The sequence below is a fragment of the Dipteris shenzhenensis genome, chromosome 29 (assembly GCF_047967505.1).
Source record: "Dipteris shenzhenensis isolate YYH24624 ecotype China chromosome 29, Dip_SZ_1.0, whole genome shotgun sequence".
NCBI lineage: Eukaryota > Viridiplantae > Streptophyta > Polypodiopsida > Gleicheniales > Dipteridaceae > Dipteris > Dipteris shenzhenensis.
This window is the reverse complement of record NC_141624.1, coordinates 34,758,437-34,771,091: the sequence shown is the minus strand read 5'-3', so window position 1 is coordinate 34,771,091 and position 12,655 is coordinate 34,758,437. Positions and strand designations below refer to the sequence as shown.

The window sequence follows — 12,655 nt, the reverse complement described above, 5'->3', positions numbered from 1 at the left end:
TGAAGTTAATATTCTGTTTAAAACAGAAAGCAGTGTGACAAGGCTTTCATGAAAACCATGCGTGCAGATGAAAAATGAATTGTGAGCTAGGTTTTTACCTCCAAGCCTGAAAACCTCTTTTTTTAAAGCCTCCAATTTTTGTTGGTTCTCTGTTTTAGAAGATGCAATAAATGCCTCTTTTTCTGTAAAAAGTTCCTGCCAATGTTCCAGCTCCTTCAGGAACCCTGCTCTCTCTTGCTGTAATCGAACAAGATCCTGTTGAAGGCTCTCAACCTTTTTACTCCAATCAGAATTTAGGACCTTAGCTGCAAGTTCCTGCTCTTTAATCAAATTCTTTAAGTCCAGAATTTCACTATTTAAACCTGCATGCTTCTGAGTGCTTTCTGCTAACTCTTGTCGCAAATCTTCAAACTTTTTGTTCCATACCTTTTCTGCATTCTCGATCATTAGCTCCTTATCCTTTACTTCATCCTTGAGAGATTTGATCTCTGAACTTAGACCATCCTTATTGTGCTGAATTTGTAATAGCTCATTCTGTAGCCTTTCATTTTTCTCTCTAAATTCCTTTATAGTTTTTTCATGTGACGTTTTTTCTTCCTGTATCATTTTTCTCATCTCATCAGCTGCATCGGCAGCATTATTCACATGAAGTTGAGAAATCTCATTTTCAAGAGTCTCTATCTTATGATTAAGCTCCCTTTTGGAATCCTCAAATGATAGATTCTGATCATGGGCTTGCAACCTCAACTTCTCCACATCTGCAACCAATACATCCCTTGCTTGAGTCAGTCTTATTTTCTCTTCTTCGCTCATCATAAATTTTAAATGTCCCTCCTCTTGAGCTTTTTGGAACAACAATTGAAGCTCTTGAAGCTGGGTTGTCGAAACAGAGAGCTCCATGGACAGTGCCTCCTTCTGTTGATGGATGCTTGTGATCTCTTCAGTAAGCAACCTTACCTTTTCATTCCAGTCAATGCTGGAGCTTTCTGAATGATTAGAATATTCTTCCAACCGCTTTTCCAATGTTTCTACCTGTTCTCTTAGCTGGAATACCTCTTCAGAATGATGTGTCTTTTTTACCTTGATTAAAATTTGAATTTCTTCTAGGCAATCTCTCACACTTGGAAAGGGTCCAAGAAGACTGTACTCAGAGTCTCTGAATAACTCTGTCTCACCTTTGTCACTCAAACTGACACCATTTTCCAAATTTCTATCAGCTACTGTATCTTGAATTTCCTTGAGAATTTCCTCTTTTAAAGTCCTTGCAGATGTCAAGGTCTCCATCACACTATTTTGAGCCAGTATAAACTCCTTTTTCATCCCATCAACCTGTTGCTTGTAAACTGCATTGTCAGCAGCAGCTGCCTGCAGGTCTGTCTTGATTTTCTCCAGCCCATGAATGATAGCAGACCCTAGCTGACTGTCTTCACTTCTATCTTTTATTGATTCACCTTGATTGTTTCCAAGATCGTCTGAAGCAAGTAATGCATAGATATTTCTTAGACTGTTTTTTGTATTTTCGAGCTCCCTTTCTGAATCAAGGGACGATTTCACAAACTTGTCTTGTTCAAAAAGTTTATTCTCAGCTTCCTCCCTTTTCAATTCAGCTTTGAGTAATTGAGAAGACAACTCTTTTTGCTCATTCCTCAATAAATCTATCCTAAATACGATATCAGGAATTCCAACTACAGCCTCAATAAAATCCTTCTCAAAAAGTGCTTTTGCTTTCAGATTTTTTGTGACAAATTCCATTCCATGCAATCTATTGCCATCATTCTCCAAGCTTTCACTGACAATGCTTTTCATAATCTGCACATTATTTGTAATGGCCTTATGCAGGGCACAAGACTCGTTAAAATATGATTCTAATCCTTCCTTTCTACTTTTGAATTCTTGTAACTGTGAAAGTAAGCTCTCATTGATGGTTGTTTTTCCTTCAATACCAATATTGAAAATATTTAGAACATCTTGCATGCTGGTTAGCTGATGAGATAATTCTTGTTTTTGCATTTCTGATTGAAAAATCCTGGCCTTCATCTCATTGCTTTCATTCAAAAGGAGTTCTATCTTTTTCACTGTACTTTGAATTTTGAGGAATTCATTTTCAAGTGGTTCTCGTGAGGTCACGTCTTTGTTGTTACATGCAGGGTGTCCTTGATCAAATATGAGTTGAGAAGATGAGGAAACTGAGGCATTACACATTTCTCCCTCTGGAATATGAATGTTTATACTGCTTAATACGTTGCGCAAGTGCTTAAAATGGCCTAATAGAATCTCTTGTTCAGATACCATATTCTCAAGTTTTTTTTCCAGCTCTGATAATCTTTTTTGCTTCTTGAACAGAGAGGCTTCAGAATATATTTTTTCCTTCTTGAGACCCTGCAATAAATATTGGATGCTCATTCATCAGACACAATATTGCTTTGTGACAACTTTCATTCTCAACTTTATCAGTTGCAATTAAGGTAAAGGTCCAGGCTTTACAAAAATGTGAAATTAAAATTCAGAATGATCCTTTTTTATTAGCTGAGAAAACAGGTGGTTTCACTTCAAAATTGTCATTGGTCACTGTACAATGTTGTAATGTGCAAAGAATTTAAAAAACGTAGTGGCTTGCATTAGCAATGTAGTATTAAAAAACTTAGAACACCAAAGTCTCACCTCAACTCTATCTGATGCTGCAAATAGTTTCCTTTTCTGTTCTCTCACTGCCAAAATAATCTTATGAATAAATTCTTTATTAATCCTCATACTTCTTGTATGATTGTCCAAATCTGTCTTTTCATGTGTTCTCTCACATTCGAGTTTGTTGTCCCCTGTGAGGCTCTCTAACTCTTCCATACTCTGACCATATTGTGGAGCCAAGTCAGTAAAAACTTCATCTCGGAGTTTACAGGCCAAAATGGCGAGCGAGTCTGTCTCAGCCTTCAGATGCGATTCCAGTTGGCTTGTCGCATGAACCTGTTCCAAAGCATTGAAATACAATTAACTGATAGAACCAAGAAATCATAAACTCTTTACCCTCCTTAGTCGATCAAATCCCAAAACCCTAGATTTTTAGCACAAATTATATTAAACATCGATGAGTCAAGACTTCAAAACGAGTTGCATGCCTGCCTATCACTTTGACTATCACTTTTTGGAAACTCCTTCCTCTCCATGCATGCGATTGCACCACATTTTATTGCCTCGATTGATATTGCCTGCTGATCAGATTGTGCGTCATTTGGGCTATCCCATTGGTTGGCATATTTCCCTTCCACAGGAAAGACTATGGGTTTGCAGAAGCTATTTCATAAGATAGATTACTGGAAGCTCTCCACATGGCCATTATATGTTCGCCTTCAAATAGAATGCCTATGGCACACTAAACAGATCATAAGGCGGTCCGCCGCCTTCTAAATTACATTTATGTCTATTCGCCCAAGATGCACAAGGGTTTAAATATTTTGAATATTCACATGTGATAGCTCGCAAGGCTACTCTTTTGCTTACTTTTGTGGAGCAGCATCATCCATGGGCACTTTTGCTCTCTTGAATGTTTGCTTCGTTCTGATGCATTTGGACAGTGGATTCATGCTCTATTTGATGTTATCTTTGGGCATCTACATGGTACCATTTCTGGTTGTCCATTTTCTGTTCACCTGCTTCATGATTGCTGAAGCATCTGCATTGTTCAGGCCATCCTCCATATCCTGGAAATACCCTCCATTTGCAGAGTATTCATTGGATCCGGGTCTTTGATCCACTATTGGCTCATCTTCAGCCTAGGAAGGCCTACCTATTACATTGACTGGGTATCTCTGCAGTGGATGATGTGGGTTCATGACCGTGCATGCAGCCAACCACAATACCTGATTCTCCATCAGGAATTGCAGTGGGCTCTAGTCGGCGGTAGACCAGTGGACTTTCTCTTGATTTAGGAGCACATGTTCTTAGCAGCAGACATTTCACGCTGACACCTCCTTCTCCTTGGAGGGGCCCAGAGGTTTAGTCCCCAACAGTTGATAGGAGTGGAGGGGTATGCACTTCGGTATCCTAGGTGATGGCCCTAGAGGGTTTTGCACAGTGAGAGCTCATTCCAGGCCGAGCAGTGTGGGTGGGCCTACATGTAGGAGAGGCCCGGATCGATATCTTGAATGTGTACACACCTACTTGCAGACAGCACCACTCGGCCTTCTGGCAGCAGCTCATAGACTACCTCCTAGAGGTGGACTTGGATTGTTGGAGGAGACTTCAACAACCTAGATTTCATGGAGGATAAGCAAGGAGGAGCCTCTTTTGAAGAGATGTCAGTCAGGTAGAGGAGTACCTGGGAGCAATTCATTTTTGTGATCAGCTGGTAGAGATCCATGGTGCGAGCCCAAGTTTACTAGGCTTCCGGACAGCCTTCAGTTCTCCTTTGGCTAGCAATGGCATGATGTTGGAGCGCTCGGACAGATTTTGTATCGGTGATTGGGCTCTACTCCATGGTGGCTCCACCAATATTTTAGTAGGTACTACGATGTCGGACCACTCTCCAGTGGCTCTCGTCTCGCGGGCTCCCCCACAAGGGGTTTTGTATACTAGACGATCTCTTATAGGAGGTGGAAGTCCATCAATTGATAGCAACACGCAAGTGGTGGAGAAATGCCTTAGGAAGCTTTAGAAATAGCAACAGTTCGTAGCATATGGGAATAATTGGTGACCCTCAGAAAATGATTCGTACAGAGAAGATCGGCATGTGGCGCAAGTTCGGAGCAGGAATACTCTGTATGGTCGGTAGAAGACATGTAGGCAAGCAGAACTTTGAAGAGCTAGAGTAGAACTAGCGGATAGACATGATAGGAAGGAGAAGCTAATTCAGTTCACTCGTGCTAAATAGCGAGACTACGTCAAGATTTTCCAGTTCTGCTCCTAAAAGATGAAGATTCATCGCTTCTTACTTATGTTGTGCAATAGGCATTTTAAGGCATAGAAGGAGAGTATAGTCCAGTAAAACTTCACAACCCAGATCCCGGTTCGTCAGAAACAAATCGTAATAGAATCATCTTCAAGAACAATTGTAATGGGTGAATCTTCAAAAGATGATCACGCTGTTCTCGAATGTCCCAACCTTCTGAGAGCACTTTTAGTAGCGATGAAACCCAAAGAATTCTCCATGTTTCTCTCAACAAGGAGCAGTAAAGAAATTAGAGCAATCGAGGTTGCTCCTGATTCTTGGAATCTGCACACATGAGGAACAGTGAAGCAATACAAGCTATAGGTCATGAGCAATGGTCCAACATCATGAAGATGAAGAATAGAAGCACAAGCTGAACAAGGAGAGGTTCTGATACCACATGAAGGAACCAGGAAGAAGGGAGAGAGATACGAGGCAATCACATGATGAACAATGAGATGGGACCATGAACTTGATGTAGATTGATTGGGACTTTGATAGCAAATAGAAGGCCTCATTATATAGACTCATGAGGACACACACTGACATCAATGATGATATCACAAAAGAGAATATCTATGACATCACCAAAATCTAATCAAAGGACACTTGACCTTTCAAACTCACACAAGACAAACCACAACCATGTTCTCACTAGAACCATGTTCACACTACCTAAGTTCTGAAATGCTCCAACAGTGTTCCCACTTGAAGACGAGCCATTCCAAGTACGAGAGGGAAGAGGTCTCCTTGCTGTCATAATTTTTCTTGGACTCTGCCAAGCTTCCTGCAAAGTTTTTTCCTTGCATCGAGGCAGAAACATTAGCATTTAACGCAGCAGGAGCTTTCCCTTATCCTGGGCTGCATTTGCTGGACTATTGGACTTATTCTTAACCTAAGAAGAGGCAGGACTATCCTTCGGATGCATTTTCGCAGGCATAGCATCTAGAGGCATTTTGTGCGAGACCAGAGGGCATTGTGAAGCCATGTGCCCAAACTTCTTACACTCAAGCAGGCTCCTGCAAATAAACCCCATTTCAACTTGTAAAATGCACTATTCCGACATTATTAACCATAACAGAATGTAATCTAGAGTGGGATTATTTGTATCCCACAAGATACAAAATCTATTCAAGTTGCCATTTGGCTGTGGTGTGCAATTTTTTGCAGCAAAGAGGCAAGACATTGAGGGAAGTCCACAACTTCCACCCACACAGGATAGCAATGCCTAATCAAAGCCTGATAATCCCTGGTAGGCGACCAAGGGAGAACATGTACCATCTGCTGTCCATAAAAGAGAGGGGAATGCTCAAGAAGCATCTTCTTGTGTTGTTCATCCCACCATAATCACCTCAAAGAAGCCCCTGGTTGCATAATGCACTTTACGAAAAAAACAGCCCCCCAAAGTGCGTGTTAGCCAATTTCCAACATCTGCTATTAACTAGCATCCTTCTGGGAAAAAAATAATAATTGCATGTTTGGCGTATTCACGCACAGGATCCACAATATCCTTTACTTCCACCATTATTTCAACAGTGGGAGAAGGATCCTTCCAGACCTTGCATGTATCATCAAACCCCTCATGCATCACATCATAAACTAACTCAGCCTCGGCATGTCCAGGGTCATCCTGACCCAAATCCTGCTTGTGCTTTTTATTCGTGTATGTCTTCATAATAGTCATTGAGTACCTATAAATTGAAATGGAGATAGGGGAAAGAAACAGAGCTTGAATAGGAAGAAATTAAAAGGTAGATAGGAAAAAGAGGAAGTAGATAAAGGCTAAAATAGTTTATAAAAAAGAAGTGGACAGAAAAGAAGAAAGGCTGATATATAAGAGGAGAAAACAGGAAAAGTAGATACAAAGGGTAGCTGAAAGCCAGAAAAGGATAGGAAGGAACAAGGAAAAGGAAAAACAGCAAAATAGAGAGGAAGGAGCGGAGAAAACGTCGCCTAGAAACTGCAGGGTGCAGTAAAAGTACACGCAGGAACCCCGAGCAGCCATACAAGATGTATGGAATCCCTACAGGCTGTACGGATCACTACGGACCTGTACAGAATGAATACGGGGTCTGTACTAGTAGGTCTGCGAGGTGGTTTTTTGGCACCAAAAAGCAGCAGCACAGGCGAGGAAGCACATGGGCTGAGGCAAAAATCAAGTTAGGGTGCAGGAAGCCCTAAACGAGGGGCTCACAGGGTGCTGGCAGCATGGCTGGTCTCCTCTCTCTCTCTCTCTCTCTCTCTCTCTCTCTCTCTCTCTACCACACACACACACACTTTTTTTTTTGTGTGGAATCTTTGAGTCATTATATTACAAAAAAGCTATCCCAGAAAGGGAGAGCTATAATACATCAAGAGAAAATCTCACAGTAGGACAAGTATACATCATGATCAAAGACACGAGATTGCAAGCAATCAAAAAGTGATTGCTGCTGCAAAGAGTGTCTGAAGAAAGAGAAATTGGAAAAAACAGGATCACCAAAGACCCTATGATTGCGATCCTTCCAGAGAGTCCAGAGTGCCCAGTACCGAACCCAAACAAAAAAGAAATCAAACTCCTGTCTGGGTGGATGTACACCAAAAAACCTGAAGAACTTGCCAAAAGCAATCTGAGGAAACCAAGCTCTCAAAATCTACCCAAGAAAGTCCAAGAAAGCACAAGAGGAAGGACAATGCCAAAAGAGATGAGGGATAGTCTCTCTCGAAGCCAGACATCTGCGACAAATAGAGGAAGCAATATGTCGTCGTGCCAAGAGCTGTCCATGAGGAAGAACACCCAACAAAACTCTCCACAAGAAAACCTGCTGATGGAGAGGAATCTTAGAATGCCAAATCTGTCTCAAACGTTTCCGCCACCATTTCATAGAACGATTAAGATGCCAAAGCTGATTTGCCTTTTGCAAGATAAATGGTGAAGGAAGTAGAACTTTATAAAGAGAAGAGAGAGTAATATGTGCAAAACTGCAGAGGACGGCATGACAAGCCCACAAAAGAAAGTGTTCAGTCTTGAAGATGATCCTATAGATGCAATGGAGGAATCGGTGATAGGTCAAACAATGTACTAAGCTCTTGTGCACTATACATAATAAGGGGTAGGCACATAGGTACACTTAGCTAGCAGATGATGGGGCTTTTTTGTTCCAAGGACATTTAAAAAATATATATATATATGATGTGATGTAAATATTTTTTTAAAGTTGAATAAAATTCTGCAAGGGCCCAAATGGGAGATGATGAATCTCCAAGTGGTACACCAATCACATCAGAGCAAGGGTATCCAAGGGTCATGTGTTGGGGTCACACATGTCCAAAATTATGTGTAATTGTGGGGTTTTTTTCCGGGTCACCGTGTTCATGATGGGATGGGATTTTGGGGTTTTTTTGTTGTTGCCAGGTCAAGGGGCTTTTAGCTGGTTCATGTGGGTTTGCATACAGGGCAAGATTGCATGTGAAAATTGTGTGGAAAGTGTGCCTAGGGGGCCAAATGTGCAATTAAATTTGCCATGGGGTGATTCTATGTAAGCAAAGGAGAGTGGTTAAAAACCTTTGGAGAAAAATGAGGAATGTATGCCAAGGTTACTCCAGGCAAGGAAGAAATCGAAAATAATACATGGGTAAGAGAATTCCAGAAACCTGTGCGATGTGGAGAAGGATGATCGACGTGCTGATTTCAGTGCTCCACCTGGGGGAAGAATCGACACCTGATGTGGTTGTTGGAAGCCATGCAATGATGTTACTGATTGTGGAAGATTGCAAGGAGGAATTGTGGGCTGGATCGACATCTCTTACCAAAGGAGGCAGCTTTTTTTCTGCATTCTCTGGACACCAGCAAGAAAGCGAAGCCATCGCTCATCATTTCGTTCCCGAAGGTATTCATCTCTTGATATGTACGTGGGTTTTTGACAAATGAAGTAGCTTGCTGGTCTGCATCAATTTGCTGCTGCAAAGATGGCGTTAAGAGTTCGTCAGGAAAGAAGGAACAAGAATCTAAAGGAGCTGATTCCCATTTCTTTCTGTTGATCGAGCAAGGTGTATGAGAGTTAGTTGTGATTGATGCTGCTCAGAGGAAGCCTTTCGATTCTTCTAGGCTGATCGCTTCTAGTTGATGTTGCGTTGAAAAAGACGTTTGGACCTTGGAATCGTGTATCTACTTGTTGCTGTTCCGTGACTCTTGGCAGTCAGGAGAAGGATCGTTTGTTGGTGTGAAGCTACTGAGTTTCCAGAATCGAATAGTTTGATTCAGCCTATCTCTGGCTGGAGTTCTCATTTGGCGTTGACAGGCTGGAGTATCTTCAAATCTACAAAGGATTCACTGTTTTTTTCTGAAGTGACGTCTTGGGAATTTTGATCGTAGGAGTGGGATTCATTGGTGGATTGAGTGCTCTCTGTTCTGGGGATTGTTGTCCTGAATTAACAACAAGATCTGTGTTGTCTTGTGATTATTTGTTGTGAGGGGGTCTTGTGGTAGTGGTGCTCGGATACTGGTGCCCAGATACCTTGCTCTGAAGTGGTGTAAGCGCTCTAGTATTGAGAGCCTCACTTGGTGTTCTGATCTACTTGGTTCCCGGCCTCAATTCATTCATTCCAAGGTGTACTTCGGAAGTGATGTGATATATTTATTCCTTGAGTTACGTACTAAAGTACATGAAGTGTTCTTTGGAGTGTTTCAATCTTGTAATGAAGAGAACCTCTCTTGAATAAATCAAGTGTCTTTTATCTGGAAACCTATCACTTTTTTTCCCATTAAATGATTCACTCTTGGATAAAATATCTAAAGTCTTGTTAGTGAGGGAGCATTTCCTTTGGTTTGGGAGGAGTGGGTAAGGTCTTGAGCTATTCTAGATTGCTTAGGGGCTGTCCGGTTTTCCCCCTTTTCTTTTATCAACGGCTGAAAAGGTTGGAGCATCAAAGTAATCTTATGCCAAAGTGGACGATAATGCATTCCAAGGCCAAATTTTGACAAAATATGAAGAGGGGAGAGGAGAAGAGTGGAGATGAGGAGAGAGGGCACAGCTAGAGAGCACACCACAAATGACTAACTGTACACTAGAATTAGTTGAAAAAATAGAATATATACAAACCCTTTTAGGGTTAGGGTTAGGGATCTAACCCTTTCCTTTATAGCACTCTATAAGGTTAGTGCTATGCACATATGATCACGTGATGGTGCTATGCACACATGATCACATGATGTTGAGCGTGAACTCTCAACACCTTCCCTCAAGATCAACATCATGAAGTAGGCCTTCCCAACACCTTCCCTCAAGATCAACATCAAGATCACATGATGTTGAGCGTGAACTCTCAACACCTTCCCTCAAGATGATGATTCTGGGGAATCGAAGAAGAACTGAGCATTACATTCCATCACACCCCGTTAATGGGAATGTCCTTCCTCTGCATCAAACCAAGAGCTAGTCGGTGTGTCTCGAATAGCTCTTTACCGAGTGGTTTGGTAAAGATGTCTGCAACATTTTCTTTGCTATCACAATGCTGCAGGGTGATGTCACCAAGTAACACTCTTTCTCTGATGAAGTGCTCTCTGACATCAATGTGCTTTGTCCTGGAGTGATATACTAGATTTTTGGCCAATGCTTGAGCCGATTGATTATCACAGTATATTGTTGTTGGCTTTGACTCATCAAAGTAATCTGTTTCTGACAATAGTCTTCTGAGCCATATAGCCTCACATGCACCTGTAGTGAGTGCTCTATATTCTGCTTCAGTCGAAGACAAAGAAACAGTTGGCTGTTTGTTTGACAACCATGATATAGCACCTTGACCAAGGAAAAATGCATATCCCTGTGTCGATCTCCTGGTCTCATGATCTCCACAATAGTCACTGTCACAGTATCCATGCAACCGTGGATGACTTCCTCTGTATTCTATCCCAAACTGTCTTGTACCTCTGATGTATCTCAAGACTCTTTTGGCTGCATTCCAGTGAGACTGTTTTGGATTTGCCATAAACTGTGCTAGTGAGCTTACTGCATAACAAATATCTGGCCGTGTGATTGTTAGATATATAAGAGATCCAATGAGTTACCTGTAGTATCTGTCATTGACTGTAGGCTTTTCTGAATCTTTAGTAAGTTTCAAACTCTGTTCCATGGGAGTGGCTGCAATCTTGCAATCTGCCATATGAAACTTCTTCAGAAGACTGTTAACATATTTGAGCTGACTCATGAATGTGCTATCTGAATCTCTCCAAAACTCAATTCCAAGACAATAGTGCATAAGTCCAAGATCTTTCATGTCGAACTCTGCAGATAAGTCTTGTTTTAATTTTCTGATGAAGCTATCCTTGCTTCCTGTTACAATCAGATCATCTACATACAAAAGTGCAATAGTAATATCTTCCCCTTGAACTTTGTAGTAGAGAGTATGATCTGCATTGGACTTCATGTATCCCAGATCAGCAAAATACTTATCAATTCTGCTGTACCAACGTTTGGGTGCTTGATTTAAGCCATAGAGACTTTTCTTGAGATGGCAAACCTTGTTCTCCTTTCCTGGTTCAACATAACCGGCTGGTTGTTGCATGTAGACTTCCTCGTCTAGATAACCATTGAGAAATGCATTCTTGACATCAAGCTGATACACATTCCATTTGCTGAGTGTCGCTAATGATATCAAGAATCGTATGGAATCCATCTTTGCTACTGGAGCATAAGTCTCATCATAATCTTGGCCATATTGTTGTGCAAATCCTTTTGCAACTAATCTGGCTTTGTATCTTTGAATACTACCATCTGGATTGTACTTCACTTTGTATACCCATTTGTTGGCTATGGCCTTTTTTCCTGGTGGAAGGTCGCATAATTCCCAAGTGTTATTTTTATACAAAGCATCCATTTCTTCATTCATAGCAGTTTGCCATTCTGGCTTGTCTACTGTGTCTTCGAAGTACACTGGCTCTTTTGTAGCCATGATGGTAGTCATAAGAGCATAGTTGGTGCTTTCCATTTGAATTGCTTTGCCTTTCTGAGCATATGTCAATTTGGCTGGTGGTCTGCTTTCCCTAGTAGACCGTCTGAGCTGCTGTGGCGCTGCTTGGGGTGTTGGTAGCAATTCTGGCTCTTCTTCATCAATCTGTTCTGTAGATGACTGTGAAGTCAATGTTTCTATCTCCTGTGTAGGTGAGGTTTTCCATTTTGATTCCTCATCGAAGATTACATCTCTGGAGATAATGACTTTGCGGTTAATGGGATCATACAATTTGTATGCTTTGCTTTCTTCACTGTAGCCAACCATGATGCATTTGCATGACTTCGCATCCAAGTTCCTGCGATGATCATCATGTATGTGTGCATATGCTATGCAACCAAATATGCGGAGATGCCCAATGCGTGGCTTGTGTCCAGTGAATGCTTCATAAGGAGTCATACCTTGTATCGGTTCGGTAGGAAGCCGATTAAGCAAGTAGTTAGCTGTAGCTATTGCTTCTGCCTAATACTGATTCGGAAGATGCTTTTCACTAAGCATTGCTCTAGCACTGTCTGCTAAAGTCCCATTCTTCCTTTCAGCTCTTGCATTTTGCTGAGGAGTATCTGCACATGTGAATTGTCTTCGAATGCCGTGATTTTTGCAAAAGTTCATGAATGCTGAAGACATGTATTCACCTCCTCTGTCTGATCTCATGACCTTGATCTTCCTGCCTGTTTGGTTTTCTACCATGGCTTTGAATTCTTGAAATCTGGCAAACACTTCAGATTTCTCTTTCAGAAAGTAGAC

The 12,655-nt window shown here is 41.4% G+C and overlaps 1 protein-coding gene across 1 annotated transcript in view; it reads right to left on the bottom strand.

Moving 5' to 3' along the window:
- Positions 1-12,655, bottom strand: part of LOC147882753 (uncharacterized) — a 201,525-nt gene that overhangs the window by 61,104 nt on the left and 127,766 nt on the right. The window contains 2 exon segments of the mRNA XM_087400494.1: positions 99-2,440; positions 2,642-2,961. Coding sequence (XP_087256620.1) covers positions 99-2,440; positions 2,642-2,961 — 2,662 coding nt within the window.